Source organism: Haliotis rufescens, unplaced genomic scaffold (genome assembly GCF_023055435.1).
Source record: "Haliotis rufescens isolate VD_foot unplaced genomic scaffold, xgHalRufe1.0.p SCAF_8, whole genome shotgun sequence".
NCBI classification, from domain to species: Eukaryota; Metazoa; Mollusca; class Gastropoda; order Lepetellida; family Haliotidae; genus Haliotis; species Haliotis rufescens.
In genome coordinates this window covers 36,495,368-36,513,626 of record NW_025964372.1, presented here as the reverse complement: position 1 = coordinate 36,513,626, position 18,259 = coordinate 36,495,368, and the positions used below count along the sequence as shown (strand labels likewise).

Below are 18,259 nucleotides of genomic sequence, written 5' to 3'. Positions count from 1 at the left end.
CTGCAACGCAAAAGCCAACTGCTGCGTAGCCGTCTTTCCAATTCATCCCACAGGTGCTCTATCAGGTACAAATCCGGGGATCTGGAGGGCCAGGGGAGAACATCAACGTTGTTGCTGTGTAGACAGGCTCTTGTGATCCGTTCTTGCCGTTGGCTGCTATTGGGAGGGCGTGTGGTAGGAGAATTTCGCTGATGTATCGTTGAGCCGTAACAGTGCCCTGGATATGGACCAAACCTGTCCTGCCATGATCCTGTACAAATCATAACACAGCTCCACCAAACCTGTCCACTTCCCGTACGCAGTTTCCGGCGTAACGTTCTCCCCGACGTCTTCCATTCCCGTGCTCTTCCATCCCCTCGACGGAAGAGAAATCTTGATTCGTCGCTGAACCAGACATCATTCCATAGCAGCTGTGTTGACGACACCAATGCAGACGTTGTTGACGATGTTGTCGACTCAATATGACGCGTCAAACAGGACGTCTTGCTCGTTGACCTGCTGCTTTTAAACGGTATCGTGCGGTCTGTTCGGAGATTCTACGCAGTCTGGGTATTTGGGATGCGGCAGAGGCGGCTGTAGTCGTCCTTCACGCAGTTGGATGGAGCGATCTTGAGCGGTGGTAGTTACACTTGGTCGTCCCGACCTCGGCTGATCACGTGTTGACCCATGCTGTTGAAACATGGCCTTGTGATGGTGCTGGACGCTACAATGAAAACCCTCGCTACAGCGGGCGGGATTCCCCTGCCTGCAAGCGGTCGACGACGTTGTTTCTTTGCACTTCTGTTAATCTTGGCATGTTGTTGAACTGTCACTGTCCGATTGACGCAGATGCCAGGCAATCAAAAACCCTGCATTATAATATCGTTCGTAGTGCTGCTGCACGTGAAGTATGTGCAGCCCCGTGGCTCTTTCGTTTATGCACTGGGTGCGTTTTTTCGAATCCTACGTGTTTCCCGACTAATGGTTTGCATGTCCTTGTTGTGATCATTCTGATCCAGGAAATTCATCACTGACACTATAACACATTACACATGTTCATTTTGCACCTCTTGGTGGGCTAAGTTTGCTTTTATGGCCAAATATATCCGTATCGCGTTTCTTTTTGGGGGAGTATAAACAAACTTTTGAAATAGTAAACACAAATAAATGTAATGATCATGAATCCATTGAAATATACTTCAGTCCAAATTTCAAAATATGTTCACGCATTCATTAATGGATTCCCATTTATCCAGCAGTAATTTAAGAACATACAGGTACGTCAAGTCATCTATAAATATTGAGAATTATCTTACATATTTCACTTCGTTTAAGTAATCACAAGCTAAAAATTGAAACTGGTAGATATACAAAAACACCAACCCTATTGGAACAACGTCTCTGTAAAACATGTGACGTCGTAGAAGATGAGCAACATTATGCACTGTTTTGTATCAAATACAGACCAAGAAAGAGAATCACAAAAAATCCTCAATCATAATAAGAATTTGGTACACTCTGTTAAAAGGAACAATTCTTACCATTTTTAACAACAGTTATCCAGAAATAATTTCCAAGATCAGTTATCATATCTTACTACAATTATAAACAAATTCCTTGTATGGACAACATGATCATAGTTTTGCTCTATTCTCATATGGTTTCCATATCATTATAATACACTTGTTTGAAAATGAAATTGTTATATAGTACCTCTTTGTATGTTGAATGTCCCTGTGTGTTTTGCACTTATTGTGGATATAGTTTGTAATATTGTAATATTGCTACTGTTTCTATATGGAATGTTACGCAATACATAGCTCATCTAAATCATCTTTGTTGTATGATAGTTTGTTACAGTTGTGTAGGGGGGCACGTTTGGCCCAATCGTCTGAGGCGCTGCAATTCGCTATGCAGCGAAAGGGAGTTGTGTCCCTTGGACCCATCAGAAACCTATGACAGTGTGTTCGAATCCCGGTTCGCCCCGATTATGTTGTCACTGTGGTCGTGGGTTTCACCAAAGTGGTGAACGTCTAAGACCTGCATCACTTCGGGCTCCCCCCCCCCCCATCAAGCTGACACGTCGTGTCTTTAAGTACATCTTTAAGTTGCTTAGAAATACTTAATCTAATCTTAATCAACCAGAATAATACATCAAGACGGCAGTTTCCGTGTAAAGATTAAGCACATCAATGCAACTTAAAGATATGTACAATATCTAGATATACATTGATATTGTGAGCCACCTTGATGTAATATTATGTATGTTTATTGACGGCTTGTGATTAATTGCTACCAGATGGCTCCAGCTGTTATAGCAGATCGCAGTTTCCATATAAAGATTAAGTATTTCTATGCAACTTAAAGATACGTACAATATCTATATATATCTAGATATTGTACATATCTTTAACTTGCATGGAAATACTTAATCTATACATGGAAACTGCCACCTTGGTGTATTATTCTGTATTGTATGTTGACAGCGTGTGATTAATTGTTACCAGATAGCTCCAGCTGGGGTAGTATTCGACAAACTTTCCACCAATGGGAACAGGGTAAAATGCAAAATTATGAGCAGGCTGGTTATCATCGAACTCTAGCTGGGCTAGCAGACGACTCACTAGTCTAAGATGTATTGAAAAAGCACAAATAGTTCTCAACCTTATCTAATGTTAATTCAACGGATTATCATATACTTAGCAGTGGGATAATCTGTTAATAACATCTCTTAATTCTGTGGAATGGTCCTGTACATTCTATCAATGTTTATTTGTACAAAGCTGCTTTATGTATGTACAAAAGTGAGACACTAATAAACTATTGTCTGTCAGGTCTACAATGTAAACCAACAGCTCGCCACAAATCGATTTCAAGTGATTATAATATTGAGGTCACCGCCAGTGCAATCACCTCCGCTGTGTTTATTTGACCATAATGTCTACTCATATACCAAGCACCGCGCTAGGAAAAAGTACCAGACGTCTCAATCGCTTACCTGTCAATATCATTGCAAGGAGAGTACGTATCCCCGCTAACAGTGTGGAGTACTAATTAAACCTTCCAGTAATGTTACACGCCACTATATCAGTTTTATTTGAAACTTGCTGATAATATTAATCGACTTAAAAACACTCATGTTGCACATACAGAACAATTATATAACAATACATAGCAATTATCCCCCTTTACCAACAAAAAGAAAGAAACATAGTGATCAACTTAAAACACTGCATTTTGCACGTACATAATATATATATACGAATACATAGCAATTATCTCCCTTTATCAATGTATACAAAGAAAAAGATTTGTGGATTATCACTTATACAAAATTGTATATTTTTGGATATATCATCAATCCAAAATTGTTTACATCCCAACATTAGAGTATCATTATCCTACTTAAACACCCAGGGCGGTGGGGTAGCCTAGTGGTTAAAGCGTTCGCTCGTCACGCCGAAGACCGGGGTTCGATTCCCCATATGGGTACAATGTGTGAAGCCCATTTCTGGTGTCCCCCGCCGTGATATTGCTGGAATATTGCTAAAAGTTGCGTAAAACCATACTCACTCACTCACTCACTTAAACACCCCAGACCCCACGTTTACCCATTGCCAAAATCTCAATATGCAAATGTACCCATCATAATATCATTTGTTTGCCTAATATTGTTCCTCGTCATTTTGTACAAATTATACAAAAAGACGTCTTCTCATACCTACGTAATGCTGGAACAATTTACAAGATCCCCGTGCCTGCTATTCCCCATCATGTCTTTATCTTTAAGTCCATCCTACTGGCTTTTCAAAGGCTCATCGAATAATTGTAACCTAAGAATTCAGGGAATCTGTCCACATAAATTACTTATTGATTGGTCGAATTTTCAAATACACGTAGAAAACAGAATAACCAATTAAGCATTATTTGTCCCGGACATCATCCCCATTTCAATGAGACAAAGTCTCAACATTTTCAGCAAATGTTTTAATTCTCCATCATAAAATGTGTGAAATATTCATGTTCATACAGATATTGTCCCACGAAAGGTTTTTTTCCATCGTGTAAGGGGTATTGTTATAGTGCACCATTTGCTCTAGTATACCTTAATATATTTTATAATTTTCCCATTTTATTCATTAAAAGAAATTGTAATATTTGATAAAATATCATATGTAATTATACTTAATATATTTGGCCTGTTTTCGCTTTTCTGTTATTCAAATTGTTTAACAGCTTTGTCGAATCGGTGTCACTGTTGAATTACAACGCCTCAGAGTATCTCAATACAAAGGTCAAGCCTGTCATGCAGCTGGAGTGGTCACAATGTGTCACAGTTTTAATTCTTTGAGTAAATAAATTCCTTAAGCAAATGACCGCCTAAATTAGCATAGCCGAGGACTTAATACCCTTATGCTTCTTTGTTTAAATGAATTTAAGTCGCTTCCTAGATATAAATCTTTTAAGTTAACTATGTGATCATAGTTAAATCCACGAACTACACATGAAAAGAAAGTATATGCCCATTCGATGTTGGCCACAAATATTAAACAAAAAGATACAGTTGACCAATCAGAGCAAACTGTGCGTTCTACCTCATCAATGTTTGGGTAATATGAGAGCAGGGCAGAGCTATCCAAATCACTCTACTCCTGTAATAAACCTTGGAACGCACAATTTGCTCTACGTCATCTAACTCTACATTATTCTTACTTCCACTTTAAGGTAAGCCATGTTTCAGTTTACTTACTTAAACTGGTGTAATTGTTTATAACAATTATTATCTGCAGTAATGTATGTATTCCACTGTTTACAACTTATCACCATCCATACATATATATGTATATCACTGTAAACTTATCAACTGATAATGTGTCCAGATCTCTCTGCTCCTGTAATAAACTTTGGAACGGACAAGTTGCTCTACATCTGCATCTACATTGTTCTTACTTCTACTGTAAGGAATACGTTAGACGTTGAGACGAGCGCGATCTCAATATTAAAGTTCAGAGACTCGATCATTGACAGACCGCCGTCATATAGTTGGAATATTGCTGAGTGCGGCGTTAAACAACAAGCAAGCATGCAAACAAACCCAGAAACAGAAACTTAAGAAATATGAATTCGCCTCTACGGCGTGACAAGCTAACGCAATAACCACGTGGCAATCCCAAAGGGCACGGGTGCATCTCAATAACTAAATGTTTATGGCGTACTGTTTTCCTTTTGTCGCCTTTGTACAAATTTATGCTCTGATAAACTTAACATGCTCGTTCTGCATGTCCAAGAAGAGCGCAGATCGGAAAGCGTAGCTATCAGAGTTGATGGAACATGACGCTTTATAAATGGATTTACATAGTGTAAGAGGAAGTTAGTTTCTTGCAGTTGGGTTGGGGTCATCTCCAACTATTCAGATAAAACATTGTGGCTTCCTTTCTTTGTGTTTAATGCAATGCTGTCTCTTTGACCTTTTGATTAGTCCTTCTTTGTGAAGTTGTCGATTTCTTTGTGCTCATAATTTTTAGTGAGGGAACCGGGGTTAACGTGTGGCAGCATGATGTTAACGGACTAGGAATATGGCGAAACCAGTGAGGCCAAATGAAACAAACTCAAGCAACTTTTAGGTTTGCCATTATCTAAATCATTTTCGTTGGGAACAACAATCCGATTTAAACGTGGTCGTCTTTATTCCTTCCTAATTCAGGTGAGCTTTTAATGCTCTTTGGGTTTTTTCACGCGCCATGGAGCTGTTTTGCAGCAGCACTTTTATCTACACATAGAAACAATTATATAATGGAGAGGCTTCTCAGCAGGATAAAGCTTCCCTTTGATAAAGTTCAGTTACTCTAGCCGACAGACCGATTGTTGCCGAGAAGGCAAGTAGGAACAATTTGTGTAGGCAATTGTTGTTTTGCCTATATATAGTTACGCCACTGTACAAGAAACAGGTTTCACTTGGAACTATATTGACTGTCACAGTCCGACTGACACGTTACGTAATATATATTAATGCGCACATTCCAGGAAAACTTGGAAAAATGTTAGAATGGATGGCCCAGTCGTCTAAGGCGCCGCGATTCGCTGTGCAGAGTTGCGTCCCTTGGGCACGCCAGAAACCTATGATTGTGGGTTCGAATCCCGGTTCGCCCCGATTATGTTTCTAGGTTTGTCAGCACCATACCCGTGCTCGTGGGTTTCACCGAAGTGGTAAACGTCTTAGACCTGCATCACTTCGGGCTTTCCTCCCACATTAAGCTGACACGCCGTGATATGACTGGAATACTGTTAAAAGCGGCGTTAAACTCAACTCACTCACTCACTCACTCACTCACTCACTCACTAATATCCCCCCAAAACACTCGCGTCATAACCTCTCTATACACAATAAACGTTTTCATTCATTCATACATTCATTCATTCATTCATTCATCCATTCATTCAATTGTGGTGCTAACATTGTATCCTTTATCTTTCTCTATCAGCTAAAATTGACTTTGTCTAATCTTACTAAATACACCTTGATTTTCAGGAGAGAGGAAATTGATCCACTCTTGACTGCAATACTTTCCTGTATTAAATAGACGTAGACCACTGAAAGAAAATTCGTTCAGGTGGTCATAAATGAGGAATGTTAAACCTTTTGTAGATCTGCTTAAGAGCGTCCTGGATGTCGCGTGCTGCCAAGGGAATGTTTTACATGTGGGGCAACATGTGACTCACCTCAAGCGGAATTTTACATTTGCCTATGTGACTATGTGATAATAATGTACAGTTTCAGTTAGAATTATGCATTGAATCATAAAATATTGAATTGCATTGGACAAGACACATTGTTTGTGGGGACACGGGTGGTCCAGTTGTCTAAGGCGCCTTCATTCGCTGTGCACAGTTGCGTCACTTGAACACACCAGAACCTATGATTGTGGGTTCAAATCCCGGTTCGCCCGATTATGTTTATAGGTTTGCCAGCTCCATTACCGTGCTCGTGACTTCTCTGAAGTGGTAAACGTCAAAGGCCTTCATCACTTCGGGGTTTCCTCCCACATTAACCTAACACGCCATGATATAATTGAAATACTGTCAAAAGCGGCGTTAACCATAATTCACTTACTCAGTCCTTTTCCTTGATGACTTTTCTCAAATTGTCAGGGTAGGAGATGGTTGTGGCTCTTCTGGCGATGTTTGTTATTATATATGGTTTGTTTGATCCGGGCTTATTTATGTATGTTTTTTCATACATTGACAAAGCTTTTCATTTCTTCAAGTATTTTAAACTATGCTTATGCAAACCTAGGTAATAGATGCATGAGGCTCAGTCAGTAGTAACATTTTCGAGCATAAACTGAAACTCTATATTTCAGATTCTCAGTGGACAATGCCCCGCGTACGGGTGTTGGATCGATCCGGACACGGACTCAACTTTGTCGACGTGGATGGGAGGTGGTTTCCCGGGGACGTGGACGAGCAGCTCATCCGGGGAGTTCCAGATATGGAAATCCGGGATGATGACGTCATAATCTGTGGCTGGATGCGTTCAGGTTTGTTCAAACTATTAAGGGCTAGCATATGACCTTAATATGCCCTTGCATATTATCTGATTTTCAATCATGCTATACATACTACCGTATTCGACGTAATAAGCGCCCACTGCGATATTTGCTAATATATTGGCTTGTGAACAATCCCATTTAGCACCCCTTCCGATTGATCAATGTACACAAGACTTATTTATTCGCGTATAATACGCACTCGTGTGTTATATGCATTCTTAATTATGGGCAATTAAATTCTGAAAAAATATATCTGTCGCATATAAACATTTCAGTCTGTCAGCATAAACCACGAATTTTATCTTTCAACTCTGTTTTTTCCACCAAAATAATATTCTAAAAAGAGCCCCCTATTTCTAATTTTGAGAGCGCCCTGGGCGCTTATTACGTCGAATACGGTATGTTAAAGTAACATCGTGTTGGACTCTCCACAGGGACGCACTGGACATTTGAAATGACTAACATGATCCTCAATGGGAGTGCCCAGACGGTAGAAATGCCCAAGCAGGATCAGATGATCGAGAGAATATCCCTGGACCAGCAGAGGGCTCTTCTCTCCCCTCGCGTCCTCAATACGCATCTTCGATTCCACCATCTCCCTCTCAGTGCGCGAAAAAAGAAAACCAAAATCATCTTACTGCTGAGAAACCCAAGAGATTGTGCTGTGTCGTGGTTCAACTTCCAGAAGACGATTGAATATTTTGATTATGACGGCAGCTGGGAGGATTGGTTGCAGCTATTCTTGGAGGGGAAGAGTAAGGAACATAAAAACACCATGTCCATACATCACTATGTTATCTGTCACAACAACAAAATTAAGCTTTGTTTGTAGTGTTCTTGATAAAGCGAGAAACTACGTTGTTAATGCGTTCTTTCGCCACGACGAAGACTGAGTTGTAATTCCCCATATGGATAGAATTGTTGAATAAAAGCGACAACACCCTCCCATAGCCACAACAGTTTCTGCAAAACTCAGAGAGGATTGTATGATTCCGACTATATCAGGAGCCTGTGTTAATGAATCACTATCAAATAGAGATGATAACCAGGTGTTCGCGAAAAAGATGAGCGTATCCTGCCTAACCGGTGGTACCCGTCACAAACAAGTGCAAAGGCATGTCAACGTTTTACCTGAACAAACACGGAAATCTCCCGCGACAATTCACTAACGGACATAAACATATTTCTGAAAGTAACTTTTTTCTCTCAATCACAAATTTGAAAAAACGAGAGAGATATTCAGATGTGTTTACGGATAGGCGGTCGCGATCGGTTCCAAATGGAATTTCCGTGCATCGAATAATCAATAAAACCCGCAAATCTGAAAACACATGGTTTATCTCCAAATTCACTCACTAACTCGCAAGAAACAAAACAATGTACAGTTATGACAACAGGTGTTCGCGAAACTGTCTGTGTGTCAACCCGTCGAGCGACGTCACTTTTTTAGACATTTGGAAATTCTATAGTGATCAGTTGTATCACTTTTTTATGCTGTCTTTGAAAATTGTATATTGATGAATTGTGCCCTTGGACCGCAAACGAACATAATTCAAACATGTTGAAGGAAACGTCATTATTATTTGTATAATCTGTGAAGGAGTGACTTGAGGATGGAGCCAATGCCAAGTCGGTCATTTTCGTGCCAGCATTACCATGACAAAGTAGACACAATGTATGTATAACAACTTCTTTAATATTGTAAAGGCAACGTTTCGGTATAGAACATTGTACCGTTGTCAAGAAAAACCTGCTTGACAACGGATCTATACCGAAACGTCACCTTTACACTATTAAAGAAGTTGTTATCCATAAATTGTGTGTACTTTGTCATCCGTCAACTTCTAAGTAATGCCCATCAAACAATTCATTACCATGACAGTATACACATATACCGGAGTATAGAACACGTGCCACAATAGGTTCCCATGTCCCATGCTTGTCATAAGTGCCGTTGAATATTGATTGGCAATGTCACCTGTGTCAGTTTCCCCCGAAGACGTAGATCGTTTGTATTGATCGTGAAATAGCTTGAATAACTAACGGGTGCATCATCTGATAGGCTATACTTATAGATAACTATGTAACTGTTATCCATTGAAATCTTACACAGCATTGAGGGTCATATTTGCTTGGCCTTCCTCGACACGGGGGGCCCAGTCGTCTAAAGCGCCGCGATTCGCTGTGCAGAGTTGCGTCCATTGGGCACACCAGAAACCTATGATTGTGGGTTCGAATCCCGGTTCGCCCCGATTATGTTTCTAGGTTTGTCAGCACCATACCCGTGCTCGTGGGTTTCACCGAAGTGGTAAACGTCTGAAACCTGCATCACTTCAGGCTTTCCTCACACATTTCCTCACACCCCGCGATATAACTGGAATACCATTAAAAGCGGCGTTAAACCAAACTCACCCACTCACTCACTCCTCGATACGGTGATATGATGGATGTAAAAAGGCACTATATTAGAACTTACAATTACATTGCGCAAACTTATCTTGCAGTGGACTGGGGTTCCTGGTTTGATTACGTCAGAGATTGGGAGAGAGTCGTTGACGAAAACCCTGACCATCCCATATTTCTCCTTCACTATGAAGAACATAAAGCTGTAAGTTATCATGGTTTGAAGAAAATAAGCAAACATAATCCTTAATAACAAGTACAGACGCTTGCAGTTTGGGGAGTCTTCCTGTGCATGACAGCCTCTATTGGCATTGCGAATTTCCTTCAAACCATTGCTAAAGACAGAAAAGCTGATATCCTTAATCATCCATAGGCTGTATGTTACCCACACCACGTAAGGACTCAGGTCAGTATATATATCGTCAAGTCACACAAGTTCGATCGACATGTAACTTCGATCGGCCATTTTGAATGATATTTCTCGCGAAATGTAACGAGAAATTACGGTACCTGCAGCTTTGATCTTCTGACAACACCGCTTTCGTTCGCTTGGACCGGAAAATGCTTCGTGTCAAGTTACCAAACGTAAGTAATAGCTCATATTCAGCAAACAACTACTTTTTAACCCGAGATCACTAATGTAACTTGATCAGCTCAAATAAAATGTCAATTGTAATAAATGCACAGGTTGTAAATCGACGGCACACCTGTCGTCTGCTTGTTTACGTTCATGGTGTAAATGTCACGTGATGAGACACGTGATGTGCTCGCCAAAATTTAAAACTATGGAAACAAATTAGGGTCATTTCTTATTGAAAATGTTATGCTTTTTGAGAACTTCTGTCTCTGGAGTTTTGGTAATATATAAAATAAACCTTTATTTTTACAGGTTTTGACCAATGGTGAACCAACCAGAAGAGGTCAATATAGGCAATATTTGTCTGCAGCCCTAGACAAGGCATATAATGCTGTTTTAGATGGAATGGCAATTAGGAAAGCTGCCACTACCTTTGCTGTTCCATTTGCTACACTGCATGACAGGATGAGTGGGAAGGTTTCTATTGAATGTAGTACCACTGGTAGAGAACCACTATTGTCCATGGAAGAAGAACAGGGACTTGTTTCACATATTGAAGCCATGGCAAATTTTGGGTATGGCTATACAAGGGCTGAAGTTACTACTATTGCCACAGACCTAGCAATATATGTTGGAAAGAAGTCAAAGGATGAACAACCCCTATCACTTCAGTGGTTCTATGGGTTTATGAAGCGATGGCCTGATCTGTCAGTGAAGAAGCCACGATCCCTTGAGATACAGAGAGCAAAAGCTACCTCAGAGGAGACGATCACTCATTATTTTAATGAGCTTGGGCACATCATGGATAAGTACAACCTGAAGACATGCCCTCATCGCATTTATAATGTTGACGAAAAGGGACTTATGGAGCATCATACCCCACCATCAGTTGTTACATCGAGTCAGAGTACTCCAGCTGCAGTCACAACATCAAGATCAAGTACTACAACGGTTATAGGTTGCGGCAATGCGTCTGGTAGTTCTATACCACCGTATTTTGTTTTCAAGGGCAAGAGGATGCGGGAAGAACTCCTTTCAGGAAGTACCCCTGGAGCAGCAGGCACTGTAAGCGACTCTGGCTGGTCAAACACGGAGATTTTTCAGCACTATCTGACAGAGCATTTCCTGAAGCATGCTGTCGCCGCGTCTGCAGATAGTCCACTTCTTATTGTGTATGATGGTCATAGATCCCACGTATCTATTCCACTCATCGAATGGGCACGTCAACGTCACATTATTTTGTTTGTACTGCCTGCACACACGTCCCATGTTTTACAGCCAATGGATGTTGGTTGCTTTGGACCTTTTGCTAAAATTTACAACAACCTCCGTCATACGTATATGCGGGAAAATGCCACAAGTTCAGTTGATAAACATTCTGTTTGTGAACTTGGCTGTAGAGCTTATAACCTGTCGCTGACACCAACAAATCTGCAATCCTCTTTCAGGAAATGTGGAGTCTATCCATTTGACAAGTCTTCCACCGCCAATATCAACTTTGCGCCATCAACAGTTTTTAAGTCGACTGAACCTTTGCTGCATCCTGATACTGGTGTTATTGATTCATGTGTGCCAGTTGGAGACAAGGTTGTCACTTCACCTACTGAGGGAAATGATGTAGCAGGATTCTTTAAAGACAAGACGACTGTACTTTTCAAGAAAGCTGTGCCTACTAAAAAGAGAAACGTTCTGAGCGCTGTTGTCGGGGGCAAGGCCATCACCGAAGACGTGATTCTGAATAAAATTATTTCCCACCAGACTGTGAAATCGGCACCCAAAAAAAGAAAGCAAGCACCTAAACCAAGTAAATCTTTAAAAAAAAAAATACTGTCACTGCAACGAATGCAAGTACTGGAACTTCACGGTCCAACGCGCATCAGGACGATAGTTTTGATAGTGATGTGACAAGTGATGACGAACTGTGCTGCAAATGTAGCAAATTTGTACCTGATGAGGTTCGAGCTAATGTCTCCCTGATCATAACAACCTGGGCACAATGTACCCACCCTACATGTCAGCACTGGACACATTTACGTTTCTGCACGCCAGTTCGTGTTGTGCGTCGACATTCTGAGTTTTGGTGCCCCTGTCACGATGAGCCTGAAGAATAACTCCCTGCATCAACCTTGTAAATAATCTGGATATTTGTGACTTTTCATCGTTTTTTTTCAATATTAAAACATAAAATGAACGTTTGTTGGACAAAGATGTAATAAAACAACTGCGGACTGTTCTAATTCGAATTTTGACACAAGAGATCGTCCATAGATGTCATCCCGGTTATGCGACAAGCCAACCAATCAAATGATCGAACTTGTGTGACGTAGCTTTCTGGGTCACTTCTGTTGACAGTGAGAGGGCGGCCATGCCGCGAGTGTAAATTTCAATGGAAATACGTGGATTTGGGAAATGTTTGTCATAAATAAACAAGTTCACAGGTAAGATATTTGAAAAAAAGATTATATGAATGTTACTATGAATATTCAGCGACTTTTCGTAAGTGATCGAACTTCCATGACACGAGGATACCGAGTACCCAATATTTGCCGTAAGAGCTGATTGAAACGGGATCGGACTTGATTGATCGCGTTGTTCGTTGCTCAGTTACTGGATTGCCTGACCAAGACTTTTTATTATTGGTTTGTATATGTGTATTGCTGTTTGCTACGTAACCCAACATGCATCCTTTTGTATGTACATATATCCCAGGATCCAGTTGAAGCTGTGGAGCGGTTGTCCAGATTCCTTGACTGCCCGGTGACCAGTGACCTGTCCCGGAAAATAGCAGACGAGTGCAGCTTTGACAAGATGAAGGACAACAAGCGAAACTTTGCCTGGACATCACAGAGTGGCGTGCACGTCCATTACCGCAAAGGTAATGAAAACACATACGGTGTTTCAAAATGGACCCGAAAATAATCCTAGTGCTATGACTTGGCGCCAGGATCTTAGCGTCAGGATCACTCAGCTCAGAGGCAGGACTTGGATCAGCTTAGTTTGCAGTATGACATGTTGAATCAGCCTCACATTGAGCCAATACTGTACTGTCTACCATCTCAAGTATACATCACTCATTCAAATGGTTTCACCCTTGTTACTTATGTTACCAAAGGCACTTGAACACAATGTCTAGACCTACAATCAAAATGGGAACTGTGTCATCTCTTCCATTATATGATCGAATTTCATTTTTATGTCTTTAGCTGTGCCAAGCACCCACGGTGAAACATGTGGTCCAGGTCCCCGTTTCTGCGACTGTCGTAACATCCATAGTTTAACACAGACCTGTGACATGCGTAGCGCCATGACTGTCGTAACATCTATAGTTTAACACAGACCTGTGACATGCGTAGCGCCATGACTGTCGTAACATCCATAGTTTAACACAGACCCGTGACATGCGTAGCCCCATGACTGTCGTAACACCTATAGTTTAACACAGACCTGTGACATGCGTAGCGGCAAGACTGTCGTAGCATCCACAGTTTAACACAGACCCGTGACTGTCGTAACATCCATAGTTTAACACAGACCTGTGACATGCGTAGCCCCATGACTGTCGTAACACCTATAGTTTAACACAGACCTGTGACATGCGTAGCGGCAAGACTGTCGTAGCATCCACAGTTTAACACAGACCTGTGACATGCGTAGCGCCATGACTTTCGTTACATCCATACTTTAACACAGACCCATGACTGTCGTAACATCCACAGTTTAACACATACCTGTAGCATGCTTAGCCCTATGACTGTCGTAACATCCATAGTTTAACACAGACCTGTGACATGCGTAGCGGCAAGACTGTCGTTACATCCATAGTTTAACACATACCTGTGACATGCGTAGCGCCATGATTGTCGTAACATCTATAGTTTAACACAGACCTGAGACATGCGTAGCGCTATGACTGTCGTAACACCCATAGTTTACCACAGACCTGTGACATGCGTAGCGCCAAGACTGACGTAACATCCATACTTTAACACAGACCTGTGACATGCGTATAGGCAAGACTGACGTAACATCCATAGCTTAACACAGACCTGTGACATGCGTATCGGCAAGACTGTCGTAACATCCATAGTTTAACACAAATCTGTGACATGCTTAGCGCCAAGACTGTCGTAACATCCATAGTTTAACACAAATCTGTGACATGCGTAGCGCCAAGACTGACGTAACATCCATAGTTTAACACAGACCTGTGACATGTGTAGCGCCATGAAGGTCGTAACATCCATAGTTTAACAAAAATCTGTGACATGCTTAGCGCGAAGACTGACGTAACATCCATAGTTTAACACAAGTCTGTGACATGCTTAGCGCCAAGACTGACGTAACATCTATAGTTTAACACATTCTTGTGACATGCGTAGCGCCATGACTGTCGTAACATCCAAAATTTAACAGAGACCCATGACTGTCGGAACATCCATAGTTTAACACAGATCTGTGATCTACGACAGAGATTTGTCATGCTGACCATGGTCTTGTGGCATTTGTTCCCTTAACTCTCTGACCATGCCTGGAGCAATAAACTGAAGCCAGAAAGGGTGGCCACATTTGAATACAACTATAAATCGGCATGTGCAGGTAGCGTTTTACTTCAATTTTGATTTTAACTTTTTCAAGTCGGAATATGGCTGAAATATGCTCACAACAACAAGGTTATGCTCTTTCATAACTGGTACAAAGTTTTTCACGAACAATTTTCTTCTTTTAAATTACCAGAACGACTTAATATTAAAGTTTTTGTTTTCAATTTTACGAAAGAACTGTCAATAGTCAGTGTATGTTAATCATTACAATGCTGATGTGTGTATTTACTTATTTACAGGCAAAGTTGGAGATTGGAAAAATTGGTTCACAGTGCGGCAGTGTGAAGAGTTTGACAAAGTGTATCGACAGAAGATGGCGGGATCTCGTTTTGAAAGGCTTTGGTCATCATGAGTCAAGGTGGGTTTGCTCTAATGCGCTTGTTGAAGTCGTTCGGCATTTTATTCAGTTGTATGCATATACAATGTTCTGATACAGAATAAGACTTTGATTCAAGTCAGATTTCCTATTTTGGTAGATGGTTGCTTATGAATAATATTGAAAAGTAAACGAGATATTTTTTAATAGATATCCCATTCCTTCTTATGAAAATACAACTGACCCTTGGGGAAGGTGGGTGTAGATGATGAAATCGGAACAATATGAAACCACAAGTGTGGAATTTCTCGATAAAACTACCATCTTACCTAGTAGGAATTACACCATTACCGTCGATGTCATTTCTAACATGACTTTTCCTCTCACATGTCGATATAATTGGACATTTGTTTCTGACAGCAATTATACAATCTACATGCATACACGTTTATTGCAACGGAAACATGACAGTGAAATACTGCAAATGTTCAGCGAAAATATTTGCTTCAACTGATATTGATATTGTGTTTATTTTTGTAGTGACAGCGGGGACGGGAGTGGTCCATTCGGCTAAGGCTCCGCTATTCCCAGAAGCGTGCAGGACTCCTGTGATCGATAGTTCGAATCCCACTATCACCCTGATTATGATCCTCATTCTCTCACTGTAAAGCCATCATTCCTTGTATGACACGTTACTTTAATACAGGGAGTGGGAAAGTGTATTTTATTATTCAACCCTCATTCCAGCAGTCTTCGAAAATGTGATCGAAAAGAACAACATGCTAAGTAAAGTACACTGGTAAATGTGCCATTAAAAATCCTTTCGAATTGCTTGCCACAGTTGTTTTCCCCAAAATATTGTTCCCTGAATATCCCTATAAAAAATGAGATTTTGGTCCAATATAAATAGCCATTGACCATAAACAGTCTGCCTTAATAGCCATAGGAATATGATATAGGACATATCTAACACCGTTTCTAACCCTTACTCGTAAAGAAAGATTTTGCAAACTATGTCAATTTGGCCTAATAGAAGACCAGTTTCATTTCCTGCAAGTGTGCCCTGCATATACTCACCTACGCCATCTCTATATTCCTTCAAAATATTATTTACTCCCAAATGTACATAAGTTTAATATGTTTTTATCTACACCTAACACAAAGCTCATTATTAATATCGACCCGTGAAGATTCCGGGTCAGAATAGGTCTTCAGCAACCCATGCTTGCCGTAAAAGGTGACTATGCTTGTCGTAAAAGGCGACTAACGGGATCTGGTGGTCAGGCTCGCTGATTTGGTTGATGCATGTCATCGATCCCAATTGCGTTGATCGATGTTCATGATATTAATCACTGGATTGTCTGGTCCAGACTCGATTATTTACAGACCGCCGTCATATAGCTGGAATATTGCTGAGTGCGGCGTTAAACAACAAACAAACAAACATTATTAATATCGCTCAATATCTGTATCACAGTAAAAAAGTAGGGACAGTATTTTATCATGTGTGATTGTTGCCATTAATATGTGTCATACATTTTGTACAAAGGGCCTGTGGCCTGTATAGTTCTGAATAAAGAATTCATTACATAGCTCAACATTGAAATCATAGTGCGTCCAGCACTCTCTTTTTCATGTTTTCTCATATATTATCATTCGTTGTATAAAATTGGCATTAGTTCGGACTAGTACAAGCGGCCACACTCCCACACACGTGCATGCACGTCGCTTTATAAGTGCAATATACCCCATTTCACCTCAACTGTAATTACCGAACTGAAGAGCGGTGCAGTTATTAAAAAAAATGTAATCCGTGAAGCAGTCAACATACATGCATCATGCATATATTTTAACATACATATTTTAGTCAAAATGAAAGGCTATACAGATGTCGACTTGTCACACAAATAACGGCTTCATGGTACATATGAAAACTATGTGACAAGAATATTAATAAATTTGCTTCCCAGATAATATTTGGTTTATAAGATTCTAGTTACTAACAGTGACTCATTGATGTTTTGCACCTTGATTTAAAAACATAAAAAGATTTAGAAAATATCTGTTGACAACCAGTTAGCTGTGCACATGCTTTGCAAATCCTCCAGTCGACCGAAATCTGCATGACGGTTTACGAACCGGATTTCGATTTCGGAGCGCAATTTTGATTGGACTATGCATAGACTCGTTAGTCCACCCAAAATGTAACTCCATAATACCAGCCTAGTTCGGCAAGGGTGGAAACTGGACTTTTATAGTCAGTTAAACTCTCTTGCCTCGGGAAGATGTAAACTACATTGAGGTTATCACGAGAGTGTGTGTTGGGATCGGAAACATCCTGTATTAGGAATAAACATTTTATTAAGAATAGCTTTGGCGAACTAAATACACCGTGTTTATTCATTATACAAAATATTAACCATTCCAAAACACACGAAGCTTGATAACCTCCCGTGAAGATTCCGGGTTAGAATTGGTCTTCAGCAGCCCATGCTTGTCGTAAGAGACGACTAACGGGATTGGGTGGTCAGACTCGTTGACTTGGTTGATGCTTGTCATCGTATCCCAATTGCATAGATCGATGCCCATGATGTCAATCACTGGATTGTCTGGTCCAGACTCGATTATTTACAGACCGCCGTCATACAGCTGGAATATTGCTGAGTGCGGCTTCAAACAACAAACAACATTTCCATCATGGCAACCATATTGGAAATGTCATGTTGGTTCGTTACTATGATGTTTCCCTCGTTTGAAGTAGTGAATTAGAGGGAAACTACTTTCTCCTAGTGGTACGTTCTATAATCAAGGGAGGTAATAATGCCAGTAGATG

The 18,259-nt window shown here is 40.6% G+C and overlaps 2 protein-coding genes across 5 annotated transcripts in view; both read left to right on the top strand.

The window, feature by feature from the left end:
• Positions 1-16,725, top strand: part of LOC124141818 (sulfotransferase 1C2-like) — a 42,333-nt gene extending 25,608 nt beyond the window's left edge. For 2 of the 4 annotated variants that reach the window (XM_048389191.1, XM_048389190.1), the window contains 6 exons: positions 7,341-7,517; positions 7,964-8,284; positions 10,034-10,137; positions 13,219-13,384; positions 15,350-15,468; positions 15,967-16,725. In XM_048389191.1, the coding sequence (XP_048245148.1) occupies positions 7,341-7,517; positions 7,964-8,284; positions 10,034-10,137; positions 13,219-13,384; positions 15,350-15,462 (881 nt within the window). In that variant the 3' untranslated portion in view covers positions 15,463-15,468; positions 15,967-16,725. Of the gene's footprint in view, positions 1-4,642; positions 4,705-7,340; positions 7,518-7,963; positions 8,285-10,033; positions 10,138-13,218; positions 13,385-15,349; positions 15,469-15,966 lie in introns of those variants that run through there. The other 2 variants (XR_007219353.1, XM_046509972.2) reach the window with 2 other exon arrangements.
• Positions 10,223-13,181, top strand: LOC125376858 (MFS-type transporter clz9-like). The gene is made up of 2 exons (XM_048389189.1): positions 10,223-10,517; positions 10,822-13,181. The coding sequence occupies exons 1-2, from the start codon at positions 10,494-10,496 to the stop codon at positions 12,412-12,414; spliced, it is 1,617 nt and encodes a 538-aa protein (XP_048245146.1). The 5' UTR covers positions 10,223-10,493; the 3' UTR covers positions 12,415-13,181.
• Positions 16,726-18,259: the final 1,534 nt, after the last annotated feature.